This window comes from Podarcis bocagei (assembly GCF_964188305.1).
Source record: "Podarcis bocagei genome assembly, chromosome: 5".
NCBI classification, from domain to species: domain Eukaryota; kingdom Metazoa; phylum Chordata; class Lepidosauria; order Squamata; family Lacertidae; genus Podarcis; species Podarcis bocagei.
Genome location: NC_138129.1, coordinates 34,965,016 through 34,983,961, shown reverse-complemented (window position 1 = coordinate 34,983,961; position 18,946 = coordinate 34,965,016). Strand labels below are relative to the sequence as shown.

The 18,946-nt window shown below is 42.5% G+C and overlaps 2 protein-coding genes across 9 annotated transcripts in view; one reads left to right on the top strand and one right to left on the bottom strand.

Moving 5' to 3' along the window:
• PPP1R12B (protein phosphatase 1 regulatory subunit 12B) overlaps positions 1 to 7,837 on the top strand; it is a 105,081-nt gene extending 97,244 nt beyond the window's left edge. For all 5 annotated transcript variants that reach the window (XM_081194674.1, XM_081194673.1, XM_081194677.1 and 2 more), the window contains one exon: positions 1,881 to 7,837. Coding sequence is in view for 4 of the 5 variants with exons in the window: in XM_081194675.1 (XP_081050801.1) it covers positions 1,881 to 1,967 (87 nt within the window). In the remaining variant the exon portion in view is untranslated. The remainder of the gene's footprint in view (positions 1 to 1,880) is intronic.
• Positions 7,838 to 10,030: 2,193 nt separating this feature from the next.
• The window catches only part of SYT2 (synaptotagmin 2), a 145,660-nt gene continuing 136,744 nt past the window's right edge, over positions 10,031 to 18,946 (bottom strand). For all 4 annotated transcript variants that reach the window (XM_081194749.1, XM_081194747.1, XM_081194750.1 and 1 more), the window contains one exon: positions 10,031 to 16,893. In XM_081194749.1, the coding sequence (XP_081050875.1) occupies positions 16,687 to 16,893 (207 nt within the window). In that variant the 3' untranslated portion in view covers positions 10,031 to 16,686. The remainder of the gene's footprint in view (positions 16,894 to 18,946) is intronic.

Genomic DNA, 18,946 nt, shown 5'->3' with positions numbered 1-18,946 from the left:
GTTGCTACTGACTGGTCAAATAAGTGTGACTACATCTGTTGCAAAATGTCCTAAATTTGCAGCATCTCACGTTACCTGTAGCAAATCATAAAGTTTGTCCCTCCAGTATTGACAGTAAATCTGTGGTGGTTGCCTTTCTAAATATTCAGAATGCCAAGTACTGTATAAAAATTGAAACACTGAACAGGATTTGGGATTGTGCCTCTTTACCCTTCTCATTGCTAGGCTAGGTCAAAGGGCCATCCACGTTGGCATGGATGGAGGAGTGTGTGTGTACTTCTTATCCTATCATGTGTCAAAGTGGCAAGGTCAGCAAGCTGTCAGTCATGTATTCCCATTAGCAACAGGCTCCCAATAAGTCTGTGTGCAGAAAGGTGCACATAACATAGCCCACCTCCCCCTTCTGCCATGGTTGGAGTGTCCTTTGTGGCTTTATCTTGACCTAGTCTCTTCTCCCTGGGCTAGAGGTTGTGCATCATTTCAATATCCCTGATCAGGCCAAGCACCTGGTCATTTATTTCAACAGAGGCCAACCTCTAGGAATTCCTGGGAGCTTGAGCGGTTGGCAAAATGCTCAGGAGTCTGGAAAGCAAGCTGTCATAATTAACCATGTGCTGCATACCTCAATTAGTAAAGGCATAAGAATTCCAGACTTAAGCCATGGCCCAAAATAGATCACTCTTGGTTGTCCTTGCCCCAAATCACTTAGCATTTCTAGGCACCCAGTACTAACCCTTACTTTTAATGCAATATATAAATATATTGCATTAAAACAAAACTTTTATCTCGTAAATTAGTTGTTAATCAAAGAGATATTTTATTTTATTTAAAGAGTCCAGTTTTGGTCTATGATCTACTGTATATTTTGATTAGTTGTTCCTGAGATCAAGAAGTAGGCTTTCATCTATGTTGAGATGCAACTGGATGCCATTTTGAATCAAGATGCAGACGGAACTTTTTAAAACTGCTCTGGGTTTTTTTTGTTTCTTGAGCAATGCCGGGTATGAAGCTGCTAGTATTTCATAACTTGCCCGAAACATAATTGGGTGCCTGCTGTCAATGGAAAAACTACTGGCTGGAGGTTACCAACACTTTCCAAAAGTGAATCCACCTGCATAAATTGCTGCCTCCTAAGTCACTGGTGTGGGTGGGGTGCAAGGATAGATTTGAATCAAATGTGCATGATAATACTGAGACCTTGTGAGCAAAGTATCCCTTCTTGACTATTGCTTGCATATGTTGAAAAAGACATTAACATGGCACATAGCATGTAACAGAAATCGCACCCAACCCCACTGTTGGGCTGTAATTGTGACTGCACATGGAAGTATAATGTGTGAACCAACCCTAAGTTTTCTGAAAGTATGCAACTTTTCCTTCTGAGTTTAAAAGTGAGAGATTTCTTTTGCATGGGATTTATCCAGGTGTGAAGGAACAATGCTACAAGGCAAGTGCATTTCCTAAAATGAAGTAAAGTGAAAGAGTGCAAGTAGCATTGTCCAGGGCGAAATGCCTTTCAAGTTATGCTAGATTGCAATTGTTCTCCAAAATGTACTTCTTTCTCATAATATTTCTGGGTATAATTTCCTGGGCTTACAAATGTCCACGAGTGTGACGTCTAATCTAACATACTCACTCAAGTAGATGCTGCTCTGTATATGTGAGAATGAAAGAGTCAAATTCATGTTTAATCTTAGAGATATGAATATGAAACGGATACACTTCGTTGGTGTGGCTTAGTTGCTTTTGAGATCAAATCCATTTTCGATTAACACTAGAAATGCTTTCGTTTGAGTGGTCGTGTGTTTCTCACCCATCAGAGCTGCATAGGAATTTCAGGACAACCAATACTGAATTGTTTGGATCTTGTCTTTGAACAGGTTTTGACAGAACTGAAGTCCGACAATCAGCGGCTGAAAGATGAAAATGGAGCCCTCATCCGTGTCATCAGTAAACTCTCGAAGTAGTATATTGAACATAGGATGGGCAGAAAGAGGAGATATTTGTGCACATGCTGCCAACCCTGCCACCTGCTTCTGATCTTCCAGTTGAAAGAGCAGCTGGCATTTCAGACACGGATCAGCTAGCCCCACCCTTCACTGCTCTTTGCACCTTGCTAGGCATTCCCATATTGCACAGTGCTTATCCTTCCCCCCAACACAGCATGCCCTGCCATGTTTTAATATTTTTGGAATGTTGAAGTAACTCATTTGAAGGGACAAAGACTGGGTTGGCACTGTCTGAGCTGCCCAAACAATCTGCTGTAAGCTCCATATCCGTCCACCATAATCTGATGTAAAGAAGAATCTACTGTAATAAGTGATATAGAAGTGACTCCATAGCGTTGACCCAACATGTCTTAAGATACTGTCTTGGAGTAGGAATAATGAGTGAAACTAGGAATTGCCACTGAGGATTTATCAATCTCCATTCTGGAATTTGGAAGTCTGCGGTGCTGGTGAAAGCCATGATGACTTATTTCTCTGGGAGTCTGACAACAGTCACTTGGCTTGGAGACTTGTGTTTTCCATGTGTCTCAGTAGCTAACTGATTTATTTAATGTAAGATTTTTGATAATTTAATTTGGGGATCCAATCACTGGCTCCCCTTTCTGTTTTGCTTCACTTTTGCCTGCTACCCTTTGATGGTTCTTGCTGTTTTTTTCCATGGGTGCCTTCTTTGGTACTGTTTAATAATAATGTGATCTTACAGCCTCTGCATTCTTTGGCTAACAGTTTGCCCCTTGATTTTTCAAGACTTCTGGTGGAAAGAGAGCTAACCAGCAAAAAGTGCTTATTGAATGAAATCCCATAGACACAATGCCAAAATACTTCTTTATTAGCAAGACGTTTGGTTTTTCTACATGAAAAACCTCACAAAAGACCTGGGCAAACAAATGTTAACTTGCCAATGGATACGCATTCCGTTGAATAGGTGAGTGTTCTCAGTTTTAACAACAGCAAGGTTTGAGGGATGATGGATAGATGTGCATATCCCTGTGGAAAATGATGAGCCTCAATCTTGGTGGAAAGTCTTTACAGTAGCATTCTATGATTTCTGAGAATTTTGATACTGTGATCATTTGCGCAGTTGTAAGACATGAATTTGCATTTAATGAGGGCATCAACAGCAGGGCCTACATTTCTCAAAAAGCCATTTCTCTGCATACTGGAAATGAACGAATTCATGTTTATGGGTTATCGTGATGCAACTAATTTGCCCGCTCTGTTCTTCTGGATACTACAGAGAACCAGATTTCATCTGCAGAACCTGTTAAGGAGTTTCCTGTCAATATGGCAACTTGCCAGTGGACTTGCTCTGTTCTTTCCCTGCATTCTTTTAATTCTCACAATTATTTAAAATAAGGAACTTTGGGATCTGAGAATAACTACTCTTGAAAGCATACAAGTGAGCAGTAGAAATTCAGACATTTAATTCAGCATTTATCAGAGGGGGAAGGTGCTTTTTTGATCACTTACGAATCAGCTCTGAGATGAAGACAGAATTGTGCAAAGAGACTCAGCAAGACTTCATCTTCCTTTCTTACCCCCATGCACTCTCAGAATCTCCAGAGGGGCCCCTCAACCCTTGAGCAAGTTTGAGGGCATACCAGAAGGAAGGAGAGGACGTTGGAAGTCCCATTGCACAATTAGAAATCTGTTTCACTCAAATATGGAGACTCCATATGTTTGCACTCTGTTTCTGAGTAGAACTGTATGAATTCAGTTAAAAACCAGTGGATATCATCTTTACATAGAAGCACCTCAAAAGACTAATTCAGGCTTCTACTATGGTGAACATAGCTTGTCCCTTTGAACAGAAACAAGGTAAACTCCGAGTTCCTAGCAAACTATTGCTTAAAAAAAGAAAGAAGCACCAGAAAATTTTCTGACATTTGTTTCATTTTAAGAACAGCAGATAGTCAGGATTCTGGATGGGTCAGATAAATTACCTGGTACAACCTCTTATACTCTACTAATTTTATGTGTTGCTTTTCTTACATCCAGTGCTTTTCTTCAACAGTTACCTTCCTACCAACCTTGTTTCAGATCTAGAAAGGCTTGTGGGGGTTGTTTTATACTGGCCACAACATGCACTGATCTCTGTGAGTGGTATCTTCCAGCTCAAGCATTGTAGCTCACCAGTCTAGCTGATTTTACACTGGTGAGAGTATTTTGCTGAACTTTTTCAGACTCTGCCATTTAACAGCACAGAAGGAGCAGGCATCTGGTGCTTATGGTCCTTTCTATAATGATCCCTACATTCTGTTGCCAGTTCTCACTAAGCATATAGTAGGTTAAGTATATTTCACAGTTTATTGTGCGGACCTTAAAAGACAGAGACTATGGTGACTAATGCAGCAAGGATGGCTTGCCTGTGGCCCTGCAGAAGTTGGAGGGCTCCAATTCCCCCCAGCCCCACACAACATGGCCAGGGATGGTGGGAGTTGGAGTCCAGCAGCATCTGAAGGACCACAGATGGCCACAGTGATACAGCATGAAGGATGGTGACCTATGAAGTTGAGACTTTTTAACGTTGGGATTTGATATTTAAACTTGAATTCTGTCCAGCCTGAAATTATGTGAGCAAATTAATCCTCGTGACAAGCCAAAACACTATGATGTCTAGTGCTACTGAAAGTTACTTAAGCAGATTATTTTGGGGGGTCACCAATATCAGTGTTGTCCTCCAAGTATCCTGTGTCTGACATTCTGGGCTTCATGTCATGTAACAGATAATCAATTTTTTACTTATTTTAATACATAGCTTTGTCTTCCTTAGTAAGGCTTCCCTAAACCAATCACCTGAGAACCCATTTTTATTCCAGTATTAAAGTTAACACTGGCCTGGATTGGACAACCATCTCATCTTAAAAAACTGAGGTATGAATGAGAGTTCTGCCCCCCCCCCATCATGCTGTTATTTTGTCCAAGCTGTGACTAAACCAGGAATAACTTGGGGGAAAGCCTGGATCTTAAATCTTAGTTTGAATTTGGTTTGACAATCCTGTCTTGTTCTAAAGCTGGTAGCCATAGTTTCACAAACTGGAAAACACTGGTAAATAGAGGCCCTTGTTGAAACACAACTCACTCAAAAGGGAGCAGCCGAGGGGCTGTGTACAGGAGCAAAATCATATCTTGATTGATTAAGCTGATATATGATTGTTCAAATGCAGGCTATTATTTTAATACAATGTTTTAACCAAGGGAGTAGACAATTCAGGACAGTCTACTCATAAGCAAATTCATGCCTGTTTTTAAGAAAACCCAGAGAGAAAATATTACTGCTACTGAATTATGATTGCTTTGTACTGGTGCGTTTTAGTGTTCCAATGGATTTTATATAATGTTAGTTATAAGTGTGAAGTCTGCTAGAATATTCTCTACATAAAGTACAAATTATGCGGAGAAAGCACTGCAAGTTTATTCTGTGAGCTGTGAGAGCTTTTAACTGGAAGGCACTGGGTGGTTTTTCTTTAAACTATTCTGCCTCACTGCTTTCTTACTCCCAGAAGCTTCTACAGCTCAGTGTACATCCTAAGACGTACTTGCATGTCGAAGGTCTTAGAAACCTCTTCCACATCTGTGTTGAAGTTCCAGTGCAACTTTTTTGATGTAAGAAGCAGAGCTTGGAGTAAGGAAGGAGCAGGTTTCATTGCTTGCAAATTGTGAACGCGAGGTTTATGTGCGGTGGCTTGTTGGTCTGAAGCAAAGTTTCAGAAGAAACTAGAGGCATGCAAAAGGGCCAAGTTGAAGGAAACAAATGCAGATACAGAAGTAGTATTGAGAGCTGACATATTGTGGTTGAATGCCTTGCATTAAAGGAGGTTGTGTTGTACTGCTAAAGTACAACATGAATAATATGGATGAACAGCTGTCATATGCAGAGAACTCTTAACCAGTGGAATGGAAATGGAATTTTAAGTGGGGGGGGGGTAGATTTAGAGCTGCAAGAGCATGTGTACTTGATTTGATCTGTATTTTGTGACAGCTGATGATGCAGCATCTGTGCACTGTCCATATTGATTTACTGTTAATGGAAGGAATTAAAGAATGACTCTAGAGATCTGACCAGATATAATCCAGTCAGTCATCTTCAGTAAGTCAGGGTTTAAGAGTGCACTGTGTTTTATCAAATCAGCTAATTTCAGATTTATTGGTGGTTTCTAGTCCACATAGGAATAATTATTATCAGAAGCCAGTCTATAGAAATCTGATAGCAAAGTATTTGATGCCATAGGACTGACTTCTTATAAGGGCTGTGGATACAATACAGTCGGTGGCTGTTCATTAGCATTTAAAAGTCTTATTCTCATGGGATAACCAGGAATGTTAAGTCTTGCCATGATGATATTTGCCAATAGGTCAAGTCGTATTCAACTCCCTGACTGTACTTGGGAGACTTAACAGTTGTTTTTCATTAGGGAATAGCTAGTCTGTTCCCAAGGCTGGTGAACTTAATGTATGCCTGTAGATGGTAAAGAGCAGAATGTAGTCCTTTTCCCCACAAAGGATATTGACTGAATATCTCTCCCCTGCCCTGCCCATTCTGCCATTACCAAGTGATGGTAGGTCGCCAAGGCCTTGGATTTACTGACAGTGAATAGAAATCATGATTGAAATCAAAATATACTTGAGAGATGATTTCTACTGTATCATGTTTGCTTTCCCCCATAACCACTATAATTCTATCTGAATTAGAGAGTTGTTTGTGAGCAGGGTCTTAGCACGTTTCTGGACGACTTCCAAATTCCCACTTTGATTCAAATGCAGATTCTCCTTAACAAACATGTCTCCAATTTTTTTGAATGGGTGTTCATCTGTATCTGAGAGTGACCATCTTTTGCTGGGACTCCTTGCAAGCGAGTCAGAAGGCAGAAATGTCTCCCCCCCCCCCCCGCCCACCCCGAGATAGAAATTTGTCCTTTGCACTCACACTGATGCCCCCTACTTTCATCTTTGTTTTCCTTTATTCTACTTCACTCCTGCCATATTAGCCCACCTGTTGCACAAGGCAGCTTCTCAACTCGAAGTCCAGCATTTTTGGATGTACTCCTTCTTTCAGCGATGTTAAGGGGCCTGTTTCAAAAAGCAATTTTAAGTTTATTTCAAGCTAGCAGACTCCCCAAGGCCTTTTCCCTGAGTGACTTAGGTTTGGATCATGATCACCTTCATGTTTGGAAATCCTTTTGCATGATTCTCCTAGAAGCAGCATGCTCCATGAAGGGCTTTTTACCAAGATTAACTCCACAAGCAGCTCACAGGTGAAATTTAACCCAATTCCTAGGGGCAATTCTTTCCTTCCTCTGTTCCTTTCCCCTGACAACTGTTCTCTCTTTTCCTGGGGCAAATCAGACCCTTGGCGTATGTGACTTTCAGGGTGTTCTCAGTAAATACTCTCGAAAAACAGCACAGCCCGAGCTGTTGCCACAGGGCCTCTTGTGTTGTCCCCTCCCCTTGCTTCCATCATGTTGTTGAGGAATCTAGTAACAAGTCCCCTCTGCAAATGCTAACTCGTGGAAAAGAGTGGTGTTATGCACTTGGCTCGCTAACTTCCCAAGCTGCAAGTATTCTGTACTTACCTGTTTTAAGGAGAGTTTTACAGATTGTTGTAAATACACTACTTGGAGAAAAGACTAGCCTGTGAGTGATGAGAAAGAATGTATTTTTATGCAATTTTTTGAGTGGCCTTTCAAACTGTTGAGATGAATGGTTTTTGTTTTCTTGATTGTTATATAGTATTCTAAGTATATGTTTGAAAGTTTGGGGATAATATTCACATCTATGATGCTTGTAAACACAACAGTATTTATAAATGAATAAAGTGCTTTAACACAGCCTGAGTTTATCTTAATAGTGAGAGCATGGTCTTAGGATGCTTTGGTGAGTCACTGGGGGAAGTAGAAGTTTCCCATCTCCTCATGAATGTTTGCTTTGAACTAAAGTTACATTTGTCTTAGTCAGATGGGAAACTTGATGCAGTGGCCGAAAATAATAGCAACACGTGAAAGTCTCAAACTGCATGAAGAGCCAAGTGATGTAGATCCTATCATCTCTCTTAACTTAGCATTTGCTACATTTCCTTGCCATTGGAAATATGGACCAGGACAATATGAAGGGGCTGTTGAACTGTGATAAAGAGACATGTGAATGAAACAATGGCAATATGCCACATTTTTATATCTAATGGCTAACGCCGCAACCCCAGAGTCGGCCATGACAGGACCTAATGGTCAGGGGTCCCTTTGCCTTTACCTATGCCTTCCATACATGAGAGTTGAAATTGACTAAAAAGTGGAAAGCCTTTGCTTGAATTGAATGTTTGCCAACACATACTTTTTAGAAATGAATAGAACAGAAGCTACATTTTATGCCCTGTTGTGAGGATTTTCAATTATTTTGAAACCATTTTGTAATTAGATTAATGAAGTCTTCAGTGGGCCCCCCTGCCAGCCCCCTTCCCCACAACAATTAAAAGCTGCCTGCATATAGCAAATTAGCCACTGGGCAAAGGGCAGTCCTTTCCCCCTGGTAGTTTGCTCCATGGCCTTTTCAAAAATTGCTAATATGGGAAGAGCATTAATAGGCTCTCCCCTGCAGTCTGCATTGGTACAGTGCAGAATTCTACAACAGTGGATGTAATAGATGGAATGGCTCCCTGCGAGCGCTGCAGTTGGAGAGCAGCACGAACTCGGGATGAAAGGGAGAAACGAGCTAAGAGGAAGGCACGTTTGGCAAATCCTCACCGCTATCAACTCCTACCCGGAAACCTATGTCCCCACTGTAGAAAGATGTGCAGATCCAGAATTGGCCTCCACAGTCGTCTATGGACACACTTTTAAGCCCATATTCATGGAAGACAATCTTCGTCGGCTACAAGTGATTGCCAAGGAAGAAGACAACACTGGATGTAATATATGAGATGACTCCATGAGAAAGGTATGACGCCTGACACTTGAATCACTGATTTGCCTGTTGGATGTTTCTACTGTGTAAATTCTTTTGGAAATGCAAACAGGGATGGTTCTCCCCTCACTATCCACCAATTTCTTTTGAACATGGGATCACTGCCAAAATCCCCTCTTCTGTAAAGGGACTTTGTCCTCCAGCTGAGTCTCTCCTAATTCTGAGATCCAATAAGTATTCCTATTAAGAAAAATGCACTTATGTAAATAACAGGAAAACAGAGAACAGCTGGGTCTTTCAGCTAGTTTCTTTAATAAGGAGACGCATATCATTACAAAATAACAGTTTAACAATAGAGACAGAAACGGTCCACATGAGGACAGGAAAGGGAGCATTAAAAGCAGCTTCCTGCAGAGAGGGGTGGGGGTTGAAGGTCAGTGCTGCAGAGCTCAGGCTGCACCAGAAATGGTGGGAATGAAGTGGGGCCAAGAAATGAGTTGGTTCAGGACATTTGTATGTGACAGAGGGCCTGGCTAGAAGAGAAGGCAAAGGAAGCAAAAACCTTGCCTCAGAATATCAAAGGTCTGAAGCCTTTCTCTAGCCTTTTTCGGATGTGTGGGTGTGTATCACCTAGGCCACCTCTTGAGTTTACGTTCTGTATATCTGCCACTCCTCAAATGGACTTGCCAACTTTTCAAACCTTGAAGTGCTGCCTTTAACAATCCCACTTTGCCACATTGCACTATACACCTGCATGAAGGATAGCAGATTTTAGCAGCCTGCTGTGACCTGGGTCATCATGTCCAAATCTGTACTCCATACATCCATAACGTTCCTGCTACCTGCCACTTTTTTGATGTCATCCTGCAGTTCTATAGCGCTGGTGATAAGCTGAGATAAAGCCCAGTTCGCACTATATTGGGTGGGGGTTTTTTGCCAAGCTCATTCACAACACACACCTCATGAAGTGGTGCTATGGCCAGAAAACTTGGATCAACAATCGCTTGGAACAGAGGCTTTTTCAAAAAATAGTCCTATAATTCCTTTCAGAACTGGGTGTTACAGAAGTGGCTTAAAGGGCCCAGCAATCTCATTGCTTGAGGATGCCACCATTTTCCTTTCCCCCCACAGACAGCCCCTTCTTCAGACAAAACCTCACTGGCAGTGAACACACTGGGAAATCCTTGACCAGATAAGATTCCTGTGAAGCCCTGCCATGTATCGATGGGCCATGTTCAGACTTTTAACTGCAAGTTGGGGGTTCACAGCCAATGCAGGTGTGCCCCTTCCTGTTCTGCTAAACATGCATTCAAAGAAGATGTGAGAGTTTTGCCTAAACAGGGTCGCTGTCTGGCCTAGCTTGAAATAAACTATCCCACTTCCTATTCTCCTCCCCAAGGTGAGCACTACTCCCTTTGAATCCTTCCCATCCACTACCCAAAACTTCCTCTGGGCATGGTGTCATCCAGCCATTACTGGACTACAGCTCAAGGTGGCTGAGACTGATGGAGTTGGGAGTCTGAAAACACCCAGAGGGTCTCCTGCTCTAGATGAACATATCATGCTGATATAGGAACTATAGACCTTCCCCATGCCTGCCCACTGCTCCAATTGTGGTTTTTAAGAAAAACTATTGGCTTATCTGGTAGCAGTTGAGGTGGCTAAGAACAATTGAAATTTCCCATAATGCTATGTTGGGTGTTCCAGGGCATCATGGGAAAGTATTAACAGTGGTCTTCCCAGATCCATCCACTGCCACCAGATAAGCCTTCAACTGGGGAAGATGGGTAGACAAGAGGGTTAACAGAGACACCAGCACCGATGTGATCTGCCAGGGTGTTTTGATCCCTGAATGGCTGCCTCAAATGCTGAAGCTAATCCTGACTGTTGAGCAAGAAAGAACGTCAGAACGATGTTATTCACAGCCAGTGTCGAAAGGCCTATACTTGACGGCTTTCCTTCAGAGCTCCAACCCAAAGTGAAGCCACAGCCTCCAAGCTGGGTCTCTGTCATACACAAACGTCTCCAGGAATAACGTAAGACATGGACGGCACAATAGACAAAGACAGAGGCGGGGAAACATTAGCGAGGGAGAGGAGAGACTGGGGATCACCTGTCAGCCAATCCCAGTTTCAGGATCCTGGCAGCCTGTGATCTAATATGGCTTCTAAATTTGCTTCAACAGTGAAATGCTTCAGCACGACACAGAACATTGAAGCGGCAATGTTGCTGCTACTAGGACATGGTAAAAATGCAACAAGTTACAGTTTTGTAAATATAGATTACAACACACTGATGAAATCCACTGCCATATTGTTGGTGTTGTATCCCCCACCCCACCCCATACAACGCTTCTATGAATATTTTTTTAAATGGATCAGGCATGCTTTGTTGCTTTTTTATTAAAAAAATTATTACTTTTTATTGAAAATAAACTTACATTGTTACAACCACTCTCTCTTATTTATTTTTTTTACAGTCCCCTCCCCCCATCTTATTAGGTAAAATAAATTCATTCACACCACATTTTAAAAATAACTCTGTAGCCTGACTGTATTCTAGAAAATGGGCAATGACACACATGGTCTATGGGTTCTGCTCTTTGCATGCTGCTGCTACTTACATACTGGCTAGACATCATGCATTGCTTACAAGAGGGTTTCGTTTATGTTAATAGATCTCTATATCATTTTATATATAAGTACACACAAATGATGGGATTTGGATGAGGCTCAGATGGCTTGAGTTGGTTCACTTTTTCTCCCCCTTTATAGAAAAAGAAATTAAAACCAAAATACATTTATATTGTGTATTAAAGTTACAGCTCCCCCATTTTAAACTGTAGAAGTTGGAGACACCATTCATTAATGGCTGTGTGTTCTGACCTGGTTCTTAGTGCTAATATTTCCACATCATTGGTTTCAAAGAGGACACCCTGGATCATTTATCAGCAGGGGAAGATTAACAGAACTGGGTTTGTGTGGCGATGTTGCCGTTTTGCAGTGCATCCGATCCTTTTTGCTTGCAAACTTCAAATTCTTCAAACATATTTGTTCTAATTCAGTAAGATTAATCTATGCCCATAACCGCTATTGATATAGAGGCATCTTCAATGGACCTGAGCCCTCGCAAACTGTCTACATGCCTCTTGAAATATCAATAGATATATGCATCCACATGCACAGCATCTTATTATGGGGCTATAGATTACTTTGTATCTTACTGCCATCTGTTTACGTAGACATCACCTTTATAGCCACATGTGAATTGGCAATATAAATGCTAACTCAAGGTAAATTTAAGCTATGAGCTGGATCCAGACTTCCCATAAGCAGAATTCCATTTAAGACTGCAGGAGCCCAGGATGACTTCACCCTGAAAAGCTCTTCCAGAGGACATGGAAGATGGGGAATGGTGAAATTGCCCCAATTCCTTTCAGCAAGAGCCTCTGCTGGATTCCAGTCCTTTCCATTCACAAAAAAGCAGCTCTCTATCCAACCTTATGAATTTTGCAGCCATCACATGATTGTCAATGAGGCAATTTGGAGTGCCACATACGGTAGATTCTGCCACCCACACCCACACGGACCCCTTTCTTTAGTGTGAATTAAGAACCGATAAGCCTCAAGCGACACTGTTTAGAAGCATGAATTGCCAATCCAGGGAAGGAAGTGACGTTTGCAAGCTTTACATAACACATCACACAGTTGCAAATCAACAAAATTTATATTATGGCATATATTTGTTTGCACCATAATAAATGTATTGGGCTTTAAAGGTGAAACAAGACTCTTTGCTGCTCTCGTTGCAACAGACTTAACAGGGCTTCTGCACTAGAAACAGTTATAAATGTTAGTATTTTGCAGATCAAAGCAAAGTAATCCCACCAAACAGTGGCAGATCTGGGAGAGAACTGGCATCAGGTTCTACAGCTGTAGGTAAGAGGAGGCAAAAAAAGCATAACCTGGGGAGATAATCAGCACTGTAATTCACTGTAACAAAATAATACAAATTGGTTTGGCAGCCTTTATCCAAATGTATAGATGCCTGCAGTGACTAGGAACTGTACACAAAGACTGGCACACTGGCACAAATGTGCGCGCACCCATAGATTCCAGTGCTCACCCACTATTGAAGAAAGCAGGACATTGCAGAACCTCATGAGAATCTCTGAGGGATGAAGAGCTCATTATTCCACCATGCTTACAACCTGCAAAGGCACCTTTTGATCTTCGTGGACAGAAACATGTGATCCTTCCCTCTGCTATTGGGACTTCCTGGCACTACAGTGGTGCTGTTGCGATGGCATCTGATTAGGGATGGTGCCATGTCTAGGTTAAGAAGAAGAATCTCATGGACAGATTCAGAACTCCACAAGGACACCCTTCTGCAAGGATGCCTTAAAACCCTATCTTTGCCAGTGGCAGCATTAAAAGCTAAGAGAGGCACAAATTTTATCTACCCTTAATCGGGAACAAATTTAATGTACCCTTTAATGGGGATTGACATATTTGTTTTTTAAAAAAAGAACAAACCAGTACCAAAGCTATCTTTTCAGAGATGCTGCAGTGCTTTTTCCCCTTCTGATTAAGCATAGGCACTATTGCATATGGTCCTGCAGGTCTGATTAATAAATAAACCCAAGTCTCACTTCATGGGGCTTAGGAGCACAACCCACAGGTGGTGATACCATGGTAGCAATGTGCAGAGTGAACAGGGCTGCAATTGTAGCTTTTTAGGTTTGATTAAGAAAACTTGCAGGGAAGCATGCGGAAGACCTTTAAAGAGTCCCTCCCATTTCTTTTCTTCACATTTCTAGAGCATTTTTAAGCAGCTGGTGATGGCTCTCCCTTTCCATCTCTGTAGTAAAGTTGGTGAGGAAGGAAAAAGAAGCAGAGCCAAGCCCCAAAGTGCATTACCATCAAGGTATTTACTCACCCCTACAACCAAAGTGGTTTAACTCTGCCTGTACACGAATGATCCTGGGATTACTCTGCTTGCAATGGCCCATTTGGGCAGGAACCACCTATTTTTAAGGCCTAGTTTCTGGGCTGTACCATTTGAGATTGAAAGGGGAAGATCACACAATGGAATGCTCCTCCGTACAAACAAACCAACAAACCTATCCTATGCAGGAAAGGAGATGCCTTCTGTCATGCTAGTTTTCTACACGGCAGGATTCTTGTTTCGTTTTTGTATATGGAGGAACATTCAGTTCTCACCTGCGGGCTGGAATGGCACAAAACAGAGACAGTTACTGCCGCCCAGCTAGACCTGAGGCCTAATCCTAGCTAGCTAGCTGAAAAACAAAGAATTCAAAGAAACCTACAACCCATGGGAGGTCAGCGTACAACACCCAAGAACCCCATGCTTTGTCTGCATTAGCCAAGCTGTTCTTTCAAGCTCAGAATTCCTTACAGGTGGCAAAGGCTGACAGGCAGCTCAGAACCTTAAAGCCAATATTGGTACTTAAGTCTTGCCTTGGTGGCCAGAATAGGAAGGGAGACATTATTGCCACAGAGGCTGCTGAAGCACAGGGACTGCCTTATTCTGCATGCTCAGAACTCCACCAGTGCTCTCTCTCTGTCTATTCCTACAAACACAAAAGTATAAGTCGCTATTTGGCTGTGCAGCCAAAATATTAAAATGAACATGGTAAGCAGGACTGATTTGGTCCAAGCTAAGCCAATGAAGAAGCTTGCACAAGAGATCTTCCTTGGCTAAATATTTTGCCCTCACAGGACAGTTTTTTGAGGCCTTTTGCTCCATGAATCTGCAGCTTGTATAAAGCCTGAGCCTTGCTCAACCATCTTCATGGCTAGAATCTGTTTTCCCCCTATCAGCACCAAAAGGTCCGAGGACCACCATGGTGACTAAATGGAACACAACCAAGGCAAACATAAAAGCGTCAGGCCCGCATTCACCACTGTATTCTTTAGATGATGAGCTTGAACTGAGCAGGACTGATGGTCCTTCAGTAAAACAGAGGCCTGGGAGTGGTGCCAGTGTCTACATCCTTCCTGTTCCAACAACCTGAACAGGGAGTCAATACGTCCAAGACATTGGTATCTGGTGCAACAAATGAAACAGGAAGGCCCTTCAGGGATCAGTGCAAACACTAGGTAGCAAAGATAATATGGCTTATCCCTCTGGGATCAGCAAAGAAACCATAAATGTTTTTGGCAGCCGGACAATATAGAACAGGAGATGCTGCTGCCTTTGGTGCATCTTTGGTCCTTAGGTTGGAATGGATTCGCTTTCCCTCTAAACTCGAACATGCACAATGCTCCCTCTACTAGCCAAGAGTGACGTTGGTTGCGGGGGCGGGAGTGGGGGGGGGGAGAAGGCTCCCAGCCGAAAGCTGCTTCAACTCTCCTAATTGAGAAATTAGATAAATTAATCTAAGATCAATACAGCATTCTGTAGGCCTTTGGGCAAATCTGCTTGTCCTACCTGCTCTTCCCATCTAGCAGATCATCAGAGCATTAGAAAAACACAGGTACTTCCCATACACCTTTGGCTGAAAACAACCCTTAAGATGTTAGGAATGTAGGAAACTGTCTTATACTGAGTCAGGCCACCTATCCCAGTGCTGTCTACTCGGATGGGCAGTGGCTCTCAAACAGGACATTCCCAGTGATACTTGAGGGCAAAATGGATGGAACCTGGGATCTTTTTGCATACAATACTTGTGCCTTACCACTGGCATATGGACGCAAATTAACCTTCCTGCTAAATATCTCTACAGTGCAAGGCAGGATGAGAACTGTATGCAAACCAACCCAGGGCTGCTGTTTTCTTCAGGTCTCAAAGCTGCATTGAAGTTCTTGCTACAGTTTTCCACTATGCACCCAGTTTAACACCACTATCTAGAAGTTGACTTACCTGCAGGGCTGGGCTTTCTAATTTCCACATGGCAAGGCTACTAGCATAAATATCCCATGGTGCTGTCCTTCAAAAACAAAGTGTGTTTTATGCTCTGCCCTGCACTTAAGACAGAAGAGTGGCAACTCACAAGTGTAGTTATTGCACCCCAATAATCTCCTAGTACCACTCCACTGTTCTACTCAAGAACTGAAAACTATAAGGGAGCAGAAGACTATTACCTAGATAATACAGGGCAATTAGTATTAGGTAATTTGTATGCTCAAAACCACACTCCTCTCACCAAAGAGACTTAAGCCACCAGCTATCCACATAATCAGGGATGTTCCAATGCCAGAGTTGCTCCTTGTTCTCTCTGCTAGGTGGCCAATGGCTGAAGGCCACAAATCTCGAAGTGTGAGGATGCTCGTATGGTTCCCAAGAGCACCACTTCGTGCACCTTGCTGTCTTCCAAAGCAAGCACAGTGTATCTGGTCAACTCACATTGTCAGGCTCTGGTATCATCCAAGCACGGTATTCAAAGGTCCAATTTAAGGAAGAAGATCCCAAAGCGAGTAAAAGCAAAGCTTGCTTTGTGCTGCTATTCATGGTGGCCTTGGGGAGAAACCCAAGTACGAAGCTTGCTTTGCGCTCAAAGAGAACGACACAGAGAGACGATGGAACATGCAGCAGACAAAACTACTTTGAAGAATGCGAAAGGAACAGCTGTGTCTTTAAACCTTTCCCCCCTCTGGATGCTCTCGAGTTCATCCAGAATCCCTCTACAGCCATCAAAGAAAGGGTATTGCAGCTTAGAAAACAGAACGGAACAGAAACCAAATGTTGCCTAACTGAGGTATTGATAGCTCTGGATCACTTTGAATGTTCAGAAGGTGATGCTGGGGTATGGAGCTGCCTATTTGTTTTTCCCAAGAGCTGCATCCACCTCCTCTTCAGGCTTCAGGGAATGCCACTGGGCAATGGGGCGGCGTGGGTTGGCCAGCATGTCAGACCAGTGCCTTAGCTCCGTGCCAGTGGATTTGTTGCCGACAAATACTTTGCCAATGGCTTCGTTCTTCCCCAGCTTGTCATAATCCAGCACAGTAATCACAACTTGCACTTTCTGGATGGGAGGCAAGAAAAGAGAAATTAGTATTATGGTATACTACTTCCGCTTGAAGTTCAGTAGGTGCTCAGTTGATCTTTTTTTTTTAAAAAAAAAAAAAAGGCTGGAAATGATAGTTGCTGGTTTGTTCCTACATGTCAGGTTTTAGGAGCAATGAGATTGTTCTGGGATTAATGGGCAAGGAGCAGAGGATCACAACAGGGTGACAATCTCATTGGGGGGGAAATCCTGATCAGAAATAGCATGTATTTTTGGTTGAACAAGAGCTTGCTGCAAAGATGAGATGATGCACGCAAAATTTGATGCATGTGATTTGTATGTGACTAGGGCTGCAATGTTTAAATCACTGGATTGCTCAGATTGAATTTTTACAGTGCAATCTTATGCTTGCCTTCTCAGAAGGAAGCCCCATTGAGTTCAATGAAACTTGTTCCCAGGCAAGTGCTTATAGGACCGAAGCCTTAATCCACTCAAAAGAATTGTTTGTAACTGGAAATATTGATTTAAAAAACTCTCTTATATGAGGAAAGGCCTCTAAAAAAGTATCTGCTACCACATGTGCCTGCATTATATAAAAACAAAACAAGAAAGTACACTTATTCTGTCAGATTTTAACTGATAAATTTGATGGAAGCATGTACAATGCATCAGCTGAGGCTGCAATCCTATATGCACTCATGTGGGGCCAACTCCATGAGGCTTACATCCAAGTAGGCATACCTAGCATTGCACTGTGAGCTACACCTGCAGCTTGAAGTGACCCAGACCAGGTTAAAAGCTTTAACAATGGATTCTGCAGAACGCTCCCTGGATGCAGCTACAGCGAGCTAGTTACTATGCATCATTTACACAAGTGATTATATGTTAATAGGACTCTACATCATTTTATGGATAAGTACACAGAAATTATGGGATTTGGACAAGGCTCGGATGGCTTGAGATGGTTCATTCCCCCCCCCCTTTGTAAAATCCCTAAACTCATCACTAGGCATTAACATCAAAGCATGATATTTTAAACAGTTCACATGGGTAATGCTATCATAGAATGGCTATGTAATCTAATTCTGCTGTGTGTCTTACTATCATTAGATTTGAAAGGGGGCCCTATGGATCAGGAATGGTCGACTTCTGTATTCACAAGAGCTATCCTATTTCCCTGGTTCAGCCACTGCACTGTCGTCATCCATCCCCCCCCCCCCAACTACAATCCCTTCCACAAGTGGTTGGGCACCACAAAGCCACAAGAGCTCCACCAAAGCAGTGGTGTACACAGCAAAAGATATTAAATCCAAAATCTCTCAGTGTCAGAACATCTTTAAAATCATATCTTGACTGAAATGTGGCTTGCAGGAAGACACAAAAACAGCTTGTGGGTTCAGTATGGTTCAGATGGCACCAGCTAAACAATCATACCTAAACTGATGGTAGAAGAAAGGGAATCAGAATCAGGTAGGGATGTGGCACAGGACTACAAGGACTGCCTGTTTCCATATAAACCCACTCAGACCCTGCAATCACCATCTGAGGCCCTTCTTCGTGTGCCTCCTCCACGAGAGGTCCAGTGGGTGGCAACACAAGAGCAGGCCTTTTCTGCAGTGGCTCCCCATCTGTGGAATGCTTTTCTCAGAGAGATTCGCCTGGTGCCTTCATTACACACCTTTAGGCACCAGGCAAAAAATGTTCCTTTTTAACCAGGCCTTTAACTGACATCCAATACCCTTTTGAATATGTTGTGGTTTGCTTTTGTTCTTTTTATTATATGTTTTGTTCTTTTTTAATGTTGTTAACCACCCTGAGATCTATGGAGGACTTAATTTTGACACAACAAAGAGGGCAGCTGTAGCTCATGCTTCCTTCTCCTTTATTCTATATAGTGTCTGGACCGAATGCGCAAAATGTGCACAACCTAGCTCTGGTTGGAGACGCTGAAACTGCACTCTGGCAGGCTTCTGGGTGTTCTTTACAACATTTGTGTCCTGTGATGGGAAACAATGAACTGAGTGCTGGTGCAGCAATTACGAGTGTTGGATGAGGGTGAGGGAAATCCTCA